Source organism: Pteronotus mesoamericanus, unplaced genomic scaffold, assembly GCF_021234165.1.
Source record: "Pteronotus mesoamericanus isolate MK-2021 breed Mesoamerican mustached bat unplaced genomic scaffold, CSHL_Meso_final scaffold_54, whole genome shotgun sequence".
Taxonomy (NCBI): domain Eukaryota; kingdom Metazoa; phylum Chordata; class Mammalia; order Chiroptera; family Mormoopidae; genus Pteronotus; species Pteronotus mesoamericanus.
Genome location: NW_026555321.1, coordinates 3291396 through 3312413, shown reverse-complemented (window position 1 = coordinate 3312413; position 21018 = coordinate 3291396). Strand labels below are relative to the sequence as shown.

The following is a 21018-nucleotide window of genomic DNA, read 5'->3' as shown; positions in this document are numbered from 1 at the left end:
ACAAGCCAAAGAAACTCCTGGAGAATATTAAAATAGAGATTCCTGGGCTCCACCCAAGCCTAGAGAGTCAAATCCCATTGGGAAATATGTGTGTTGAATATTTCCCTACATTCTGATTATCTTCCAGATTTGAGAACAACTGTGGCTTCTCAAATAGTGGGCCAGTGGCAGACCCAAAACCAGAAGGCAGGTTTCCTGATTCTCAGGCCTGAGGCTCAGTACACTGGTCTTCTTTGGATTTTGGGCCTGTGACTTATGTGATGATGTCCTTCGCTCTGTAAGGCTTTGAACACCTGCCCTAACATAAGAAGAGGAAAGCCCTTGAGACAGAATAAGAGAATAAAACTCCCATGGTGTCTCGTTTCCATTCTCTAAGTACATTACTGCTTGGCAAATGCATCAAGTTAATTAAAACTAAATGTAATTATAATGCACCAATTTGATTTAAAAATAATCTTCACAGTCACCAGGACATCAAAATGCAATTAAGGCTATTTGAGGCAAGTCTCTGATGCATATTATGTTCTGATGCTGCACTGTGTCAAGAAACCCAGATCTTCCCAAATGTCACTAATGTGTTTAGCAGCCTCCGTCTCACTCAAATGCCTCTTTCAATTAGGTTCTGGAGAGCGTGATCCATGACAGTTCAGGAACATTCGCCAACTCCCATCCAACGGGCCCTTTAGCCAAATACCTTTTCCCTGAGCTGGTCTCTGAACTTGGGAAAGTGCAGGCAGTCTTATGGATACCAGACTTAACACAAAATCAAATGGCTTCGTTCCGGAGTTCCTTGTTACCTACCTGCATTCTGAGACTGTAAAAGGCTCTGGACCAGGATTACAGACATTGAGAAATGGGTCTTAGGAAAAATTAAGTTGTAGATCTAAGATTAATGGAGCAGTTTGGCAGGCTCCTTTTTTTCTCTTCCCCTTAGGCTGGTTTTTTCTGGACATCTGTTTAGGCTGAGTGACTATGGTTGCTGTAAGCTTCATTTGGAATTCTTTTTGCATAATGAATGGGAAAGGGTGAGAAAATATTAACGCTATCTCAAAGTACTTGTGGAGTAAAATGGGTGGTTGTGATGACTTCTCACCAGGCGTGGGTGGTACAAGAGGCAGCCGGATGGAGCGGTGTTAGTAATGGATTCAAACCCTGCCTATTAGTGGCAAAGTCTCTCTGAACCTTCTTTCTCATGTGAAAATACATGTCATTTCCACTTCACTCAGTGAACATGGCTGTCCCCTCCAGGCAACTTGGATGTCCTCCTTAAAATCTTCAGCCTCTTTATTGCGGTCAGCCCCTGGGTGGCAGAATACGAGCTCCAGCCTCCAGGCCCTGCCATACCTTTGTGGTCACTACCTGAAGTGGAGGGGCAGGAGGTATGGGGCATGGAAGGACAGGAAAAAACTTTTCTAAAGCTCTGAATTACACCAACCTTTAGTGTCTGAAGCCACTTAAGACAAGAGTTCAAAGGCTATTTCATTAACCAACTGCCTTTGCCAAACACCTAACAGGACACTCTATTAAAAAGTAATAACCATTAGGTCTTCTAATTTCCAAGTGAAAATTTATGACGAAATTAGAATTTGTAAATCCTTACTGTATTTCAGTCATATATACCTTCTCATTTAATCCACCCAGCAACTTTGCAAAGTAAATATATTTGTCATCGATTTTTTTTGTTCATAATGTGTAATTATACAAATATAAAGGAGGTAGCTGAGTCTTAAAAGGGCATATATGTTTGCTCTTTGTATGGAGTCAATTTCACATTTGTGTGCCCAGCTTAATTCTTATTCAGCGATCACACTTCCTGTAAATTACCAGTTCACAGCTCTTTCCCCTTTAAGCTTACCAACATCTTAAGGGCAATGGCTATATCTCAAAAATAATAGCCACCATCTACTGTGGGCTTACCTAAATGTGCTTCGCAAGTATTACCTCACTTAGTCTTTAAAAAATATTGATGAGATGGGTATTATTATTATTATTATCTTCGCCTTAAAGATTAAAAAAAACTGATGCTTAGAAAAATCTTTTCATCTCTGTACACTTAGTGCATGTCCAAAATCTAACCTGTCACAAGCATTCAAGAAATACTTGTCATATAATTTCCTCCAGCTCAATAGGCCAAGATGGCAGGATAAAGGCTGACAAATGTCCTTTGTATTCCCAAAATATTCAGTATATCCAAAACATTCTGAGAGCAGAGAAGGCTCAGAGCAGCCTGCCCGGTCCACGTGCTTCCAAAGGAGGCCCGTGTGAGGGCTTAGGTTGTCCCAGGCAGCGGAGATGGTGTTTCTCCAAAGCAGCGACCTCAACGCAGGGGCGTCAGCGGCTCCACTCCCAGGAATGTGAGCTCAACCTGGGGGGTGGATAGAGGCTGAACAGGAGGGCCCCGGAACAACCTACACTCCACCCTCCGGGGGCTCCCGCCCATAGAGGACCAAACCATCTTCCTAACACCTTGCAGAAGAGTTCCCTCTAGCTGGCTGGGCTCCACAAGGACTGCGAGAATGAACCCAGATAAGCAACCGTCACGCTCACATGCAAAGACATGTGAACACAGAGATACACTCTCAAAGAGACTCTGTCCCTTTTGCCATTAAACCATAATGCTATAGTTAAATTTTGTTATCATATACCTACTCTTGTTGACAGTTCACAGTTCCCTCATCATTTTAAGACTTCCCACAAATTATGATATAACCAACTTGAAACTCTTCCTCTGGGCCTAAGACAAATTTTCCTGAGCAAACGCAAAGAGAAGAGGCCAGCTATGGTGCGCTGATCTATCTGCACCAAGTAGGAAACTGGTGTTTTCATTGTTTATGAATTTTGTTATACTTTGTATCATGCTATACACACACACACACACACACACACACACACACACACACACACAATTCTGGCTTACAGTGCAAGCAGAGTTTGTACCTAAATTTAGGATGTTCTGATTAAATTAAGCAAAAATAACCTCTTTAAGTATTTGGTGACCTGACAAGTTTGTCTCCAAGATTTTGTAAATAAAGACAAAGTTAAATTATAAAATCTACCCATAAGAATAGATTAGGAACACCAAGTCACCTGAAAGAAAGAGAATGGCTCTTAAACCAGAGCTAGATTTTCTTCGAACATGCTTGGAGTATGATAACCCGAAATAAGGAAGAATTGTTCCATGGACTAGGGCCTGGTCCACCACAGAAGCATGAAACAATTGGAGGCAGACAGTCTTGCACTGTGTCCATCCTAGGACTGACCAGGGCAAAGAGAATTTTAGGCACGAAACCTCCTCTTTTCTGGGATCAACAGCAAGGGTCTCCGTATGGAGAGCAAGTGGGCAGAATGTTTGGATTTAGTTCTTTTATGGCAGGACAGAATACCCCAACACCACAGGAAGAAGAAGAGAACTAAGGTGAGAACTGCTTTGAGAACTCCCAGCTGGGAGTAAAGGGCGGCCACCAGGGCCACACTTGAGAGTCAGGTAAATAACAAGGTGGACCTGTCGGGACAGCTTAGGTATGGCCAGCAGATGGGGTTAGCTAAGTTCGCCAGGCTCTCTATGAGTTTGCTGATTTGAATAATTTCACAGGCTCAAAGGCATAAGGGCTGTCCCTAGTTGTCTGGTACCTGCCTCACCCCCACCCTGGGCAATTAGGGCTGGGGGTGGTGCATAGATAGTAGCTGGAGTTTGAGAGCCCAAGGGAGGTGGTTGGGATGTTGATTTAATCAGCTTCTTAAAAGAAACTCTCCAGTCTCTACCCAGAGTTTCAAAACTGGGTCAAGACACATTTTAAAAAATAAATTTAAAATATTGTATTACACAGAGTGGTTTTATCTTGCATGCCTACTCAGATCTACCACATGGAGCCCAGTGCTGAAAAGGATTCTTATTCAGGCTCAGCAAGGAGCATGCTGAGACAGATGGGTGATGCCAGGCAGGGGTATTTGGGGCAGCACAATTCCCACAACTGGCCCAGATGTTAGAGAGCTGCTGTCTTGGATGCAAGGGCTACCCTAGAGCAAGACCCTCCCTACGGTGAAAAAGAGGCATTAGCTGTCTCCACTGGATGGCTAGAGCATGGACTAATATCAGGAGCCCACTCTTGTTCTTTATGGCTGCATCCTGTTGATTTCCTTCATAGCCCTTAAGATAATTTCCAATTATACATAAACATTACCTATTTTTTATATATTTATTAAGTGTTTTACTGTATATTTGCTTATTATCCATCTTCTTGTTAGAACATTAGCTCCAGTAGGGATTCTATTCACCAGAGTATAGCCAGGGTCTACTAAACTGGACCTTTCAGAGTTGGCATTCTAGAATATTTTTTAAAGGAGTGAGTGAATTTAAAAAAGAAAGAAAGAAAGAATAGCCCTGGCCAGGATGATTTAGTTGGTTGGGCATTGTCCAACAAACCAAAAGGTTGAAGGCTCAATTGCTGGACAGAGCACATACCTAAGTTGCGGGTTCTGTCCCTAGTTGGGGTGCATACGAGAAACAACCAATCAATGTTTCTCTCTCACATCGATGTTTCTCTCCCTCTCTTCCTCCCTTTCTCTCTCTCTAAAATCAATAAGCACGTCCTCAGGTGAGGATAAACACACACACACACAGACACACACACACACACACACACACACACACACACAAAGAATAGGTGGATAAATGTAACTCTCCTCACTCACCAAGCAAGTCTTCTGATTCTGGTGGAGCTCTATTTTTAGGAAAAGGCAGAATCCCCATCACAATGTCAGAAGTTATGTCTGGTATGTCTCGTAAAGTCATAGCTTGTATTGCAGGGAGTGCCTTATCCTAACGTCTGACTTAGTTAACAGGGGTCATGCACACAGGGACAGTCTACCCCTGGGCACAGTAAAGAGTGAGTCCCTACCTAGACTAGAAAAATAGAGGTTGGAGTGAGGCAGCATCCTCTTGCACCCTCAGGAAAAGGTGTCTCCCCCAATCTCCAGTTTTATTTTCTTTATTTTCTACTTATAGTTTCTACCAAACCACCAGAAAAGTCTTTGTAGTTGGTACTAACACATGGTTTCTTAGGCTATTAGGTTAAATAAAATCTGCTAGAGCTAGAAAGATTTTTCTATATCGCCTTTCATCCTTGCTGCTTAATTAAATCCCTCACCTGGGAGAAGAGTAATTTTCAGCCACCTTGCTTTCTGTGGCATCAGCACGAAACTGCGACTGTTGAAATACCAAAATGCCAGTTGTGTTTAATGTTTCAGGTGCAACAAGCCTGTTATATTTGGAATCCCCTACGAGGATAGATATTAACTGAGAATTGAAAATGACAGCAGAGGAGATTGAATCAGAAGAGCAAAATGAGCACACAAATCTACTTCCCCTCTTTCTACAATCCCTTAAAGTGTCAGAAAATATATGTCTTTTCAAGAATACATCCATAACAGTACTAGAAAGCAAGGAGTAATATTATCAGAGACCCAAAAACCTTGGGATGTTTCTGGCTGCCTAGGAAGTAGAATTGAGTCAAGAGCAATGAAGATGACCAGAGACCAAAGACTGCTCAGGAAAAAACAACTTTAGATGTAAGAGCACAAAGAGACACTGAACTCACAGCGAATTCACTGAAGGGCATGAGCTGTCTCTAATGGTTTGATTGCATTATTGACTCAAATTCTTCACCCCAACCTGTATTCATGCCCTTTGCCCTGTGACTTTGCAATTCTTCTTACCACAGAGGTGGTGCCTATTATCCCATCCCTTAAGTCTATACTGGCTTCATGACTTGCTCTGCCCAATAAAATGAGGCAGAAATTACAATTTAGAGAAGGAATTAAAACACACATCCACACACTCAAACACACATGTGGATGTGAAAATCAAACAAGAAGTGGCAGATCACCAGCACGTCAACAAAAACATGTAAGTCTTCAGTTAAACTCAAGTAATTCTTGATGAATGATGTAACACACACACACACACACACACACACACACACACACACATACACACACACACACCCAAGTCTAGAACAAAATTCCACATTATACCAACATAAAAGGTGGCAGGCCAGGAAAGTAGAGCTAAGCAAAGTATAATAGGTCTTAAGAAGGTACTGAGAAAATATAGGTAATGATAAAGATAACAACTAATTTTTGATGCCAATAGTAAACTAAAGAAAAATCAAAATACATAAACATATCTACATATAAACATAAGTGTATGAAGGAAACACAGGAAGCCACTGACAGTGGCCACCGCTGGGCAGAGAGAGGAGGATTGTAGGGCAGGATATGAAGGGCAACCTATCCTTGAAACTTACCAACGTCCAAATTTTGGAGTTTTTTATAATATAAATATGAGCATCTATGTATAAAAATAAAGCTAAGGATTATTTTTTAATACAGCATAGATACCACACTTGCTTTCACTAACAAAACTATTTTCATGAGTGGGAAGAACTGGTAAAAGTCATGTTTATTTTCTTTCTATTTATTTTAGGACTCTTTGTATAAATGAATAACTGTTACTTCCAGCTTTTAAGTGTCAATTTTTTTTTTTGTTTTATCCCCCTCTGCTTCCTCACTCAACTTGTTCAATCTTCATTTTAGACCAGGAGACATGATTACTCTTCTAGAAGACTCCAATGAAGACTGGTGGAAAGTAAGGATTTCTCTTTCTCTAAAAACAATCATTTGATTACTATAGTTGCAATGAATTCTATAATTACAATGAATTGTGGGTGCATGACTTCTTTTACCTTTCAGGGGAAAATTCAAGACAGGATTGGCTTCTTTCCAGCCAACTTTGTTCAGAGAGTACAACAAAATGAGAAGATTTTTAGATGTGTTAGAACCTTCATTGGGTGTAAGGAACAGGGGCAGATAACACTGAAAGAGAATCAGGTGAGTAAAGCACACAAACACATATCAAGTTTGACCAAAATAGAGTAAGTCATTTAACAAACATAGCAGTATCTATAAATCTGAATGAGTGGGTTCACATTCCAAGTATTCACTTTGAGAAAGGATATATTTACCCCCAGTAATATTAGTGTAGTAGGATCTAAACATGCAAGACCAAAATGTTAGGAAACTCACTTGGTGGTATCTGTCCACAAGACGGAATGTCCATGATGTCATAGTAGCAAGGTGAGGACATCTGGTCCCCATGCTTTTCTCTGAGCGTCACTGGTCTCTGATGTGGGCAGATGCTCCAGTCTGGGCTCCGTGCTGGTCTCCACTAATGTGTGGTTCATTTTTCTTGGTCTCTTGGGAATATTTTGTTGTTGCCTGCTGCTGCTGTGTTCCATAGTCCATTGCATTTGCTTTCAATCACAAAGACTCCTCTTACATCTCCCTGTTCAGATTCCAAGCTTCTGCCTGCTCACTGGAAACCATGACACTCCCCAACCAAGGACTATCCCAGACCCATGCCCTACATAATTGATGTCACATCTAATCCAGGGGCATCTGGTGCCATCTTGCTCCAGCACCATATTGAATGTGGCATTCACTATGGTGACATCAATTTCCTGAGAAGTGAGGCGTGAATCCCCTGTACCTGTATGTCTTCATCCTCCTTGTTTCATGCTCCCTCATCTCACTCCTGGAATGTTGGCAGAGACAAAGAGACAAGACACACACACACAAACACACGCATGCACGCGCACACAGACCTTAGCTCTTCGTCCAGTGGAGACAGGTTTTCCTCCTGCCCCTTCTTCTCTGACTGCAACTACCCTCATGCCATGTCTGTCTCCTCACTATAGGCTAAAACAATATGCTCAGACCTCCAAGTTTGCTCTTGATATATTTGGGAATCCTTTTGAAAAGTAGACATTAGAAATTTATTTCCTCTTTGAATAAAGTCTCATTGGAATCCAGGCCGAGGTCCCGCTCACCACTCTGCCAAGGTTAACACAAAGGGAGAGGTGAAAATGGGGTCTGATGCCGTGTTTTTATTATTGGAAACATAATGGACCAGATGGGGCCTGGGGGCCTGAAGGTCCTCCTCACCTCAGCCTCAGCACTGCCACGCAGGCCTGTCTGAATCTCAGGATCCTACAGCACCAGATGGCCTGTAGAAAAACAATGGATCAGGAAGACATGTGATAAAACTGGCACAGGAGATAAGACGGCCTGATGACCTCCCGGAGAGGGCTGGGGCCAGGGGGAGGGGGGACGCTAAAAAGGAGAAGCCCGAACAGATGATGATAAACCCCTGGGCCATTTCCAATCAGACATCCTCCCTTCGCGGAGTGAGGACAAACCTAGGAGAGAGGATAGAAATCTTTGAACATTGTGTCACCATCTTAAATGATGGTTTGATAAACAGTGAAGTGATAAGTATTAATGACACATTGGTAGTGAAAATTATACAAACATAAGGGAAAAGAGAAAAAATAGAAAAGTTTGTTAAAGACTCTTTTATTTCCATTTAAATTACTTTCACGGTGTACTTTTTTAATATTTTATTTATTTATTTTTAGAGAGAGGGGGAGAGAGGGAGAGACAGGGAGAGAAACATCAGTGTGTGAGAGATCCATGGATCTGTCACCTCTTGCTTGCCCCCAAATGGAAAACTGGCCCGCAACCCAGGCACATGCCCTGACTGAGAGTCAAACCAGCAACCTCTCGGTTTGCAGGCTGGCACTCAATCCACTGAGCCACACCAGCCAGGGATCATTGTGTAATTTTTTTAAAAATAAAAATTTAAAAGAAGCAACATTAAAAATACTTGATCTTATGACTTGGATCTAATACGGTGTAAAATACACAGGGTTGCCGTGATTTTTCTGGGCCTCAAATCTTGCACATGCACACACACATGCACACCCACAGCTACACACACTCACACAACACACCACCATGTCCAACCGCTACTGCATCTAATTGCAGTAGCTATTGCTTATAGAAATGCAAGTACCCCCATCTAGTGATTTTTGATTAAGATATCTAATGTCCTTAGGAAATCGGGTTACAAGACTCCATGGTTTTACCCTGGTTTTACTTGAAATTGGCATTCTTCCCATTTATAAAAATTGCTTACAAGGTATGCCCACTTTGAGGCAGACTGCATTTTGTAAATTATACAACCTCTCCTTTACCTGGTCCCTTGTGAAAATAATATATGTTTAAAGAGATCTAAAGCCATCAATGTGCCAGCATAAAATGCACCTCACTTAAGACCTCCTGCTCCTTCATTTTCTGCCCAAAGTTGCTCATATTCTCTCAAACTGGTGTCTACCTAACACATTGCTTGCCCATGTGCTCCCTACAAATAGCAGAAGTCATCGACTGCCTATAAGAACAGAGGCAACTGAGAGATTCCCCTTTACAACAGCATCCCTGGGCAACTCCCCATCTCCCCTACCCCTGGCCGATTGCATTAACCACCCTGCCACCCATAAAGCATATGGAAAACTCTCATGGCTATTCCTTTCTGGGTTATGATAACCTGTTTTGGGGTCTGTTTCCTAAGAAAGAACCTTTTGTCTCCAGTGTCTGGTTCACACATGCACTGTGAATTTTACAGAGTAATTATTCACTATTTATGTTTTATAAATGAAGAAACAAGGGCTCATAGAGGTCACCAGTCTTGCTCAAGGGCACAAAAACCTGGTAAGTGGCCAGGCTGGAACTTAAACATAGTCTTCAAGCTCCACGTCAATGCCTTCCACTGAGTCATATGCCCTCGGTAATGTGGAACAAACTGAACAGTAAGGGCACCATTTACTTAGTTTCATTCCCAGGGAAGGCAAGTGTCATAAAGGCAAGTGTCCTGGGACTAGGGAGCCCCTTGAAAACAAATTCTTGCTCATTCAAACACCCTACTGAGTCATTCTTGATTCTGGGCAATGGAACCGTCCTCCTCAGCCTGAGACCCTCATTGCCACACACACCCCACAAACCACACAAGCACATTCATTCCCCAGCTGGACTCCATGCCAACACTTCAAACTTCTCCAAGTTTACCCAGCTGTATCCTTCCTGTTCCAAAATTTTGGAAGGTCTTTTGAATAAAATTAATGCAGGAAGGATGGTCATCTTGGTTGGCAAAGTGTTATTAAATCATTTTGCTAGCATGTTTGATTTTTTCTCAGCATAATCTTATGCTTCCCCACTTGAGATTAAACATTGCTTTCATGTTGTCAATATACAAATTGGTAAAACCAGAAGACAAATTACAATTTGCTCAAGTTTATCAATTTCCAGAAGCAGAACATCTGCTCAGTGACTTGTACTGATTCCTCAGCCATATCCTCCCTCCCCCAACCCCTCCCCATCTCAGAATATTTTGGGGGAGTGGGCTCACATCTGCATCCTCCACTCTGATGGCTGAACCAGCAGTCATGTCTCCTCACTTGGATGTGTTTAAGGCACAACATAGGATTTCAGCCTGAACTGGAACCACATATATCTGCCCATCATTGTTTAGCAAAGTGACATAACCCTGCTATTTGTCCAACCTGGTGTTTCTTAACTGTGTGGTCTTTGAACCACCTGAATCAGAATCACCCAGGAGCTTGCTGAACATGCAGGTTCCTGCCTCCACTCTAGGCCTGATGAAGCAGAACCTCTCAAGGTGAAAGGCAGAGAATCAGTCTCTTTTGCAGCCTCCCCAGGTGTTGTTCAAAGTTAATGGTTGAAAAGGACCTGCATTCTCATTACCTCACTTTGAGTCCTACAGTTGTTCTGTGAGAACTGAAGGCATTTTTTGTTGCAATTACATATTAGTCAACAAAAGCTACTGAGGCCTCTTAACCGCTACACCGATTTCCTGTTTTCCATCTTTGTCAATGTGGCAACCGATTTCAGTGTCAGCCATTTGAAAGAAAATTTATATTTTAAAAATCTATTACTGAGAAAAAAAATTTAATTTGCTTCCACTTTAGTATTCTGAATTATTTTAGGTATAAAATTTCCAATGCTTGTTAGCTGAGAGGAATATAATGTGGTAACTAGAACACAGGTTCTAGCGTCACATGGAAATGGATCCACATCCTATGTGGTTTTGACTAAGTCACCTTGGAATATCAACATTCTCATCAGTAAACTCAGTACAGTAGCATCTCCCTCCTGACTTGGAGTTGAGGGTTAAACGTTATCCCCTGTATAAAGCCCCAGCACAGTGTCTGGCCGCAATGGGGACTTGGCAAGGTTATTTCCCTCACCACCATCATATTCAGAGTTCAGCCTAAATGGGGAATTCATCTGCAGTGGCCAATGCCACCTAAAATTACCTACTAAGCATCAGAAAATAGCCAGTATGACATTGATACTGTAAAAATATAGAACGACAAATGGTCATTAGCAGGGAAAGGGAAGAAATTTGATTCTGAAAATAAATCCAATGCATCTCTAATTAAATCACATTTCTGCCTCTGGGTTATTATATTATTTTTTTTGTAGAGCCCTTGTTCCCAAATGCAATTAAGTTACCCTTTTGTTCTGAACACAACTAGAATCTGCATTGATATGAGTATGTTTTCTTTATTTCTGAAATTATCAAAATATCCTTATTAAATCAACTTTAGACTCCATAAAAGTATTGTTAGTTCATTCCATAGTTCTGTCATCCCTATAGAACTATATTCATTGATTCTTGGTATTCTATAAAGTTTTAAAGAAAAAAATTACTTTATATTATAAAACTAAACTGCATTTATTGTGGAGAAAATCTGGAAAAGACCCCTCCCCCCCAAAAAAAGGATAAGGAAGAAAATAAAGATCACAGGTAATTCAACCTTCAACCAATTATTAACGTAAACACTTTGGTATATTTCCTACCAAACATTTCTTCGAATTCATATTTTGATATCATAGTCTATTTAGTTTCCCAATTTATTTTTTAATATAGTCACTAAGTGTTTAGGAAAACACAGTTTTTAACAGCTGTATAACAAACATGTCATACAATTCAGAGGCTGACAAAACTATGACCCATGGGTCAAACTTGGCCTGATTTTTAAATAACATTTATTAGAACAAAGTTTATTAGAATGTAGAACACAGACTCATTCATACATACAATCTGTAGCTGTTTTCACACTACAATGGCTGAGCTGTGTTATTGCCACAGAGACAATACAGCCTGAAAGCCTAAAATATTTACTATTTGGTCTTTTACAGAAAAAGTTTGCCAACCCCTGATCTAGAAGTGCAAGAATGTATTTAAGCATTTCTCTATTGCTGGATATTCAGAGTTTTTATTTGTTTAGCTATTATTGATAACTGCAATGACTATTTTTAAACCTAAATCTTTTTCCATAACTCTGATTGCTTCCTTAGGCTATCCTTTAGAATTTATAGGAAAACATGTAAAAGAATTTTACAATTCTTGATATATACTACAAAATTGCCTCTAAAAAGGTTGGGCTGATTTATTCCCACATCAACTGTTTATGAGAGCTTTCAGGCCACCGCATCGTTTAAATGTCATTTGGTAAATGAATAATATTTCATGTTAATCTGCATTGCCAGCATGGTTAGAGATACTGAAATCTTATCATGTATGTATTAGGCATTATATTTCTTTTATATAATAATCTATGTGAGTACTTTGTGTATTTCCTTATAGTATTGAAAAAGTTTTCTATCTTTTAATAATATTTACAACTGGTCTACCACCTGTGGCCAGCATTTTCCCACTTATCATTTGGCTTTTAATCTTAATGTTTCACCCTTCAAAAACTAAGTAATTCTTCAACTGAACCCTCTCCGTTTTATCATATTTTCCTTAGAGTGGTAATCTTTGTATTGCTTTCTACTTTATTGCTCTCCACTTCTTCCTAAGAGAACATTTCAAGATACCCTCTTCATTTTAATTTTCTGAAGTTTCAATTCAGGCTTTCATTGCTTCTCATATGGATTTTAATTTAGTGATCATTTCCTTGTAGTGTTTTCTTCTCAATTAGCCCCCCTTTCCTCTGCAGCCTGGTCTCTTCACATCTCATTACATCACTCTTAACCTGAAGAGATTCTCTCCTTAAAACATAAAGGCCAAGTCTTCCTTCAACCTACAATATATCTGAAAGTATTGAATGAAAGAATATATTCTTTCAGACATATGCACATATTTTCTGCAGCATCTTTGAAAGTTTTATAGCAACGGCCTTGATTCCTTTATCTTGTGGTAAGCAGAAAACTGCCCCACGTCTTAATCCCAAAAACTTTGAATATGTTACCTTAACACAGCAAAGACTCTGCAGAAGTGGTTAACTTTAGCACCTTGAAATGGGAGATTATCCTAGATTATCCAGGGGAGCCCAGTGTAATCACAGGAATCCTTATAAGAGGAACACAGGAGGGTCAGAGTCAGATAAGTAGGTGTGATGATAGAAACAGAGCTCGGAGAGAGAAGTTTGAAGAAGTTTTGCTGCTAGCCTTGGAGATGGAGGAAGGAGCCAGGAGCCAAGGAATACAGGCCTCTAAAAGCTGAAGGCAAGGAGATAGATTCTTTCTTACAGCCTCCAGAAGAAATGCAGCCCTGTTTGACAGCTTGAATTTAGGACTTCTGATTTCCAGAACTGCAAGAAAATGAATCTGTGTTATCTCAAGCCACCAAATTTGTGGCAATTTTTTACAGCAGCTGTAGGAAACTAACACAAAGGGTACTTTGTAGATATATTAAGATTATGGACCCCATGATGGGAGATATCTTAGATTGTTTTGGTTGGCCAAATCAAATGATTTATGCCCTTAACAGAAGTGACATGTATCTGGCTGGAGTCAGAGAGACTCAGAGAAGACAGCAAAAGACAGATGAGATCAGAGATTAAGCCTGGGAAGGACTCAACCTACCCTTGCTGGATTTGAAGATGTGAGGAGGAGCCACAAGTCAGGAAATTCAGGTGGCATTTGAAGTAGAGAATGACCCCTGGCTGACAGCCAGCAAGGAAACAGTCACCTCAGTCCTACATCCACAAGGAACTGAATTTGGCAACAACCTGGATGAGCCTGGATTTGGATTCTCTTCTAAAGAGACAGAAAGGAAAGAAAAGAATGGGGCCCCATTGACTCCTTGATTTTGTCCTTGCGACACCCAGAGCAAAGTAGCCAAGGCCACCAAACGTCAGACCTACAAAGCTGATATAATCAATTGTGTTGTTTAAAGCCACTAAGTTTGTGGTAATTTGTTACAATGACAATAGCAAATTAATGCACATCTCAAATTACAAAACTCAAATTGAGTCAACCTCAAAAGTAGTTTTTCATGTACTCTAGGAATTTAGAATGCTGGAGGGGGGAAAAAAAACTGAGGTTTCCCCACTGAAAAGATGAGTGGATCAGGGTGGGTCCAGCTCAGGGTCCACTCAGGTGTATTCGGGTCTACTCAGTCGGAGCAGCAGATAATTATGTGTGACTCATACTAACCTCTGGGACCTACGAGGCATTTATCCAATGTTGGTCTGCTGGGTTGAGTTAGGATTTGCTTCTTTCACCATTGCTTTTTTTGCCCCCCAACATTCTAAACTTTTGAATTACATGAAAAACTACTTTCTACTTTTTGTGATACTCCCAGTCTTTCTGTCCCCATTCCCACCCACCGTGTCTTACTTGTTGGGACCTCGACTCCCAGGAGACACTTCTGCCACCTCTAATTTTTTCTACTTCCTGTCACTTCTTTTTCTAGAAAGACCACAAATTCTAATAAACGTAGACAGAGGGGCAGTGATTGGGAGGAGGGTCATGTGGGAAGGACAAAGTATATTTTAGCTACATCAGAAAACAGAGCCCATAGTAATAGAGAAATGGCTGCCCAATTTTCAGCTCTGGGCAGCTGATGCATCTCTAAGCCTGGGACAGATGTTAGAGGAGAAGATCTCTTTCAGGCTGGTAGATTTATCCTTGATACAGCTGCACAATTTGCTTCAGTCGTCAACTGAGTTCAGCACCAAAGGTCTTATAGAAATTCCATTAAAAAAAAGAAAAAGAAATTCCATTCAGCTTCTAAAATGGCCATCATTTTTGGCATTTAGTGTTATGACAGTTCCTCTCCATCCACCTCCAACCCTGTATTTTTTCACAGATATTTTGAGGGGAAGATTCAGTCCATGAGTGTTAGGCCAAAAAATATATATTTTTAAATAAAATGCTTGCTCATCTAATGTCAGTGGCAGCACACTTGAACATTAATAAGTATGGAGGTCACGCAGGGGGCCACCTTAGATGGTGTTAGTATGTGTGCTCCCAAAAGGAGGTTATTGGAACTTTAGCCAGGTAGGACTAAATGGGACCAAGCCAACAGGGGCATTTGCCCATCAGGCAGCAGAATTTGGGGCAGCCTAAGAGAAGAAGCCGAGGGCCAGGGAGTGGGTCAGCAAGCAGATACCAAGTAGAGACAGAGTGTGAAAAATCTAGTCCACTCCCATAGTCTTTAAAAACTAGGGAAGTGAGAGCAGGAGGGTGGGAGAACTACAAATGCAGAAACTGGAGCAGAAACATGGATTAGTGGTGTTAAAGTTTTAGTAGTAGTAGTAGTAGTAGTAGTAGTAGTAGTAGTAGTAGTAGTAACAACAATATTATAGACTAAGAGACCAAAGATTGAATGCTATTTTAAAGTTTAACTACCAAGCTGAACTTGCAACCCAGCAAAGAGTCTAGACTTTGGGCATGACATTGGGAAGAAATAGGGTAACTCTTTAGGATAGAAAACCATAAATTGTATATGTGTCATATTAAGAATGCAAAGTCTCTGAGTGATGCTCGGAGGCTGGCTGGAGCTGGGCTTGATAGTTAGGTAAGTACTGGGCTGGATGGAGAGGATATGCTGAACCCACAAGGTGCCTCTGCTCTGGATATGCAGCACCCACCTCAGTATGAAATGCCCAGCTCACCACTGCTACACACACAATGTGTCAAAGTCAGGTCCACACCATGGTCAGTGAGCTGGGTGGACAGGTCAGGACTGGTCAGCAGTGGGAAGGGAGTTGGTTCAACCTTTGGAAGCCTTTTGGTGGTAAACAGAGAGAGAGGGAGACAGAAAAGAACAGCGAGAAGGAATAAGAAGAGAGGGAAGGATGATAGTAGGTAACAAAAGAAGAGAGGAAAGAAAAGAAGAGAAAAGAGGAGAGGAGGGGGAAAAGATTTGCTTTAAGTAGATCTGACCCTCTCCTTCCTCCACTTAAAATCCTTCAATACCCAGCAACTGATTGACGCCAATGTTCATTTTTGCCCTTTTCCTATACTGCAGAGCCTTGAGTTTTGTTCTCTTATCCATCTGTACTTTCCATAACTCAGGTAAATTCTAACTGAATTGATGGAATTGATCCTATTCTCCTTCCTGGTGATTATTTTAGTGGTTGGCTTGTGAGCCCCTTCCAGTCAATGAGATAGGTCAGAAGGTCAGCTAAGGGACTCAGCAGGGCTTGAATGTCCCCACATTCTTGGTCCTGGCAGCCTTCCTTGCTTTATCTCACATCATTCACCACCTCCATCTCTAGTTCCACTGTTCTAGCTAGTCATTCCAAAGAGCCACAAAGTTACCTGCTAGGCTAGATCAGACTGCCATGTATTTTCACTTCGGCGCATTTTCCTTTATTCGTCAGGTCATCCAAAAAATATTGATTATTTAAAATATTAAATGTTTATATTGTCAGTCGGTTTACTAACTGTTGTTCACTGGACCATCAGTGAGTAAAACAAGCATGACCCTTGCACTCAGCACACATTAAATTACTCGATGAAATGCCTTTTTTTCCCCATTCCTGCTCAATAATCAATGTGAGAACAGGAATCTGTTCTCATTAGTTTCCCAGCTTCTGGAATGGAATCTAGCATAGTAGGTACCCAATAAAAACATGGTGACTAACTGAATGAATGAATGAATGAATGAATGAATGTAGAAAGCAGGGAATTAAGTGTCCTTAGACAATTGAGGTATCTCTGGCTTGGCGTGATGAGTTAAATATTTCCCAGAAAAATAAACCATCCAGTTAGTCTAAAACCAAGGAATTTTCTACAACGTGGGACTTCCAGTTCTAAAATGGAGAAAGTCCTGGGCAAACTGAAACAAATCCATCACCCTATTCATGACCCTTCAACGCAAAGAACTTCCTCTGGTTCTCCCTCCGCTCCCACCCTCTTCTCCTTAAGATCAATCACCTGAGTTGGGCTTGCCATTCTACCTCTAAATGAAAGGAAACATTTCCATCTCTGCCACTGCTTCCTGAAACAGCAGGTTCTCAAGCTGTTCTTGATCCCCATTCATCAAGTTGCTCAGAAAACACTCAATGCTCGAACCTAGCTCTAAACCCAGGGCTCTGCCCAATTTTTTGTCAAACTTTTTCTCCCAGAGCCACAACTTCCCACCCTGACACCGTTCTCCGTTTTCTAATTTGATGCCCCACTGACCTCAATCAGCAGTGATTCAAGCTGCAGATTCTAGCTTTTTTCTTGCTGACACTTGGTTTTTTTTATCCCCTTGGCATTCAGATCTGCCTGACTTCTGAAGAGGAACAAGATGGCTTTATCAGAGTCCTCAGTGGAAAGAAGAGAGGCCTAGTCCCCCTGGATGTCCTAGAAAATGTCTGAGTGCTGGCCCCTCGTCCTGTTGCAGTAGGCGAGCTCTGCTGTGATGCCTCATCTCACACTGTGTCAATCCCAAGGAGCTGTCACACTGACCCGGTCACTCGGGAAACAGTGAGACAAGACTCAAGGATCTGAGACTGCGGAATGACAGCCACAAGACAGAGGGTCCATCACACAGCAAACCCAAGCTGCCCAAGGTGGCGGTGAGGCTGAGAGAGTCACTGGCAAAGCAGAGGACCCTACCTGGTTAAAATAGCAGGGCAGCAACCACAGCTGTCCCTAGGACCCAACTCCCTCCCTGTCTCTGTGGTCTGAGTTTACCCGCTGGAATGCACTCCAGCCTGCAGTGCGAGGCTAGATCCACGTAGCCAAGTGTGATTCTGGTTCCAGACCTTTGTCCTCAGTACCGATCAATGAGCATCATCACATCTGAGACCCCAGGCAGTCCCTCTGCAGAGCATCAGGAAGTCCTACTTCCTAGCCCCCAACATTCCAGGGCTCCCCGGGCCCCCTTACTTTCTGACTGTGCTGTGTCTTCTGTCCTCTGAGTAAGTCCTGGGTGTGTGCATTACATGTGAGAGCTCAGTCAATGTGGCACCAACTTCAAAGACCTGATTGCCCAAAGACGGCTGACATGCAGTCCCCTCAGCTGCTTTAGTGACAACCAGTAGCAGAGCAGGACAGGAGGCATAGATACAAAGAGCAGAGTGGGGATAAAGTAGGGTAAAGGCCCCTTATGCATTGAAGATTATACAGCCCTTTCAGTAACGAGGTCCTTTTCCCAAGGAGATGGAGCTGGGGAAGAGAATGTAGCAAAAAGCCTCTGTGAGGAGCTTCACTTTCATCTTACATCTTCTGTGTTGCGGGAACATTTTCCCATCATGCCATTTCATAAGGCTCCCTCTCAGAGGCTGATCCCACCCTTTAAAGGGACCAGAAGCATGGAGAAGATCCAACAGCATCTTAGGAGAAAAGTAGCCAAATTGGAACCCATTCTTCTTTAGGACAGTATGTTATACCCTAGCAGATGTAAAATGGAAAAGATCCTTAATGCTTCAGCCTCAGAGAGCAGAGAAACTTGGGGCCTATTTAGCATCAACTAGGGGAGTCTTGTTACTCTGTACTTGTACTAATGTTTACAAGAATGCAATATACTGTGATGCCTTTCTCCTCCTTCACACTTGCATCCTGTTCCTCTTTAATATGGTTAAACTTCAATTCACAGTGACCTTGGAATCAATGTCAGTTTGATTTATTTTATTGCAGAGCAATAAAACCATTAGAACAATTGGTTTTTAAAAGACTTAAATGGATGCATCCTGTGCATGTAAGCATCATGGGGAAACCAAAGCATTATTCGTCTCCATTTATTTCTTTTGTTGCTGCTCAGCATGAAGATGGGAGCTGAAATCAGATGGCTGCTGGTTTCACGATCGTCTGGATGCCTTACTCTCATTTTAAATCCAGCCTCCAGGATGTCCTCCCTCTCTGACAAAACATGCAAAACAGAGTGTACAGAGTCCGATGGATTCTTGGAGAGCCAGGGTGGGTAATATGGCTGCCGTTCTATAACATGGAATGCTGGAAGACCAACGCTCTTTGCCTCTAATTCAATATTCCATTTAATAAAAATAACACAGTGGCTGGAAGGAGTATAGAAAATGTGTGTCCTGATCTCTTCTTTCCAGTGGAATATCCACTGAAGCTCTTTGGTAAGAGTCATATGCTATGCAAATTTCATTTGTTTTAAAAAATCAGTTGGTCTTTTGAAGTTGACTAGAAGGCTGTGACAGCCAGCTTCCAAAGTGGTCCCCCTATGATCTCTGCCTCCAGATATTCTCGCCGTTGTGCACATGGCTGCCACATTGAATCAGGGCTGGTCTCATGTGACCAATAGAATATAGCAGAAGTGACATCGCATGGCATCTGAGGCTAGGTCAAAAAGTCATTGCAGCTTCTGCTTTGATCTCATAGAACACTCACCCTGGGAACCCTGAGCCACCATGTAGATGTGTCTCCTCTGAGGCCACCATGCAGGAGGGGCCCAGGGGAGAGACCACACATTTCTGCAGTTAACATCATGAAGCAGCAGTCGGCCCTGCTGAGCATTGCCCAGGTTATATGTTGGTGAGCAAGATAAATGTGGTTAGGTTTTTTTTAAGTCACTAAGTTTTAGAGTGATTTTTTAAATACAGAAATAGATAACTGGAACAGGGACTTTGTAAATTGAGCCAACATTGAGAAGGAGGAAGGAGAAAACATATGCTCTCTGCACAATGAGGCCCAAAAGTTTTTGCCAACATCAAGTGACCCTCCAAATGCAAGGTACCCAGAGTGCCTTAAAGATCTGGTCATCCTGATATAAAAAAAAAGCAAAAAAGGTGAGGTGTCCCTCATAGCAGTGATTGCCACAGATGCTTACACACACACACACACACACACACACACACACACACACAGATTCTGGGAGCCAGAGCATTTTTTCTCCTGCCTGTCTGCCTAAACAGCGAGAACAAGGACAGCTATGATTTACCAAAGTCTTGAAGGTTTCCATGACCTAAGAAATGGCTGGAAGAAGGGCCACCACTTCAGAAAGGGGAGGAGATGAAGGCCTCAGGAGACAGATTCTGGTGAGGAGACAGGGAAGGAGAGAAAAGTGCTAATATGAAGAAGAACAAAGGGCGGGGGCAGGGGAGTTGGTATTCTTCGCAACGTGAGGGAACGGGCTTGTACCCCCTCACCTCCTGCCTCTGCCTCCAGCTGAAGGATGGTGCACATGTACCCAGCCCACGGAAGCCATGCCCAACACTTCACCAGTGCCGCAGGATATGGCTTTGGTCATGGTGGATTTGAAATAAAGAACTGATTGATCCTTCCTCAGGGCTCTAGAAGGTGAAGAATAGAATTTCTTTCACCCCTGTCACTGGCAGACTGAGTCTCCTTTGGTGTGGGCAGTGGGCTGCAAAGAGAACCCACATGTAGGTGTCCAGCTGGCTACCAGTAGGGTTGCTTGCACAGATCGCTGTAACTCCCCAACTCTACACACCAGACATACATACATACACATACTTCCAACAAGAGGAAGAATCCAGCATCTAGGTTACATATTTAATGCAGCTAGTGGGAGTGGGGTACATAGTAGGAGCTTATTAGAGTCTTCATTTCTATTAAAGAGAGAAAAACAAAATCCATGAAAAGATCACAACATATAAAAATGATCTTGTACCAAGTCCTGCTAAAAGAAAAAAAAAAAAAACACCATGGAAGTCCAAGCCTGGATCCAGGTCACTGGTTGCTCCAAGAAGAATAGAGCCAGGAAGGAAACTTACTGGTCGACCCCAACCTAAAGCTAGACTCAGGCAGCTGTGAAAAAGTGTTGTGTGCTCAAATGGAAGTTTAGATGCAAATAAAGTGAACCACACTTCTTCACTTAGGACTTCTCAGAGCCTATAAAAGGGGACTTAGAATCATGGCACACCTAATGGCACCAGTTAGAACATT

The 21018-nt window shown here is 42.0% G+C and overlaps 1 protein-coding gene across 2 annotated transcripts in view; it reads left to right on the top strand.

Moving 5' to 3' along the window:
* STAC (SH3 and cysteine rich domain) overlaps nucleotides 1-17541 on the top strand; it is a 115324-nt gene extending 97783 nt beyond the window's left edge. For both annotated transcript variants that reach the window (XM_054595143.1, XM_054595142.1), the window contains 3 exons: nucleotides 6595-6646; nucleotides 6751-6888; nucleotides 17422-17541. In XM_054595143.1, the coding sequence (XP_054451118.1) occupies nucleotides 6595-6646; nucleotides 6751-6888; nucleotides 17422-17520 (289 nt within the window). In that variant the 3' untranslated portion in view covers nucleotides 17521-17541. The remainder of the gene's footprint in view (nucleotides 1-6594; nucleotides 6647-6750; nucleotides 6889-17421) is intronic.
* The last annotated feature ends 3477 nt before the right edge of the window (nucleotides 17542-21018 follow it).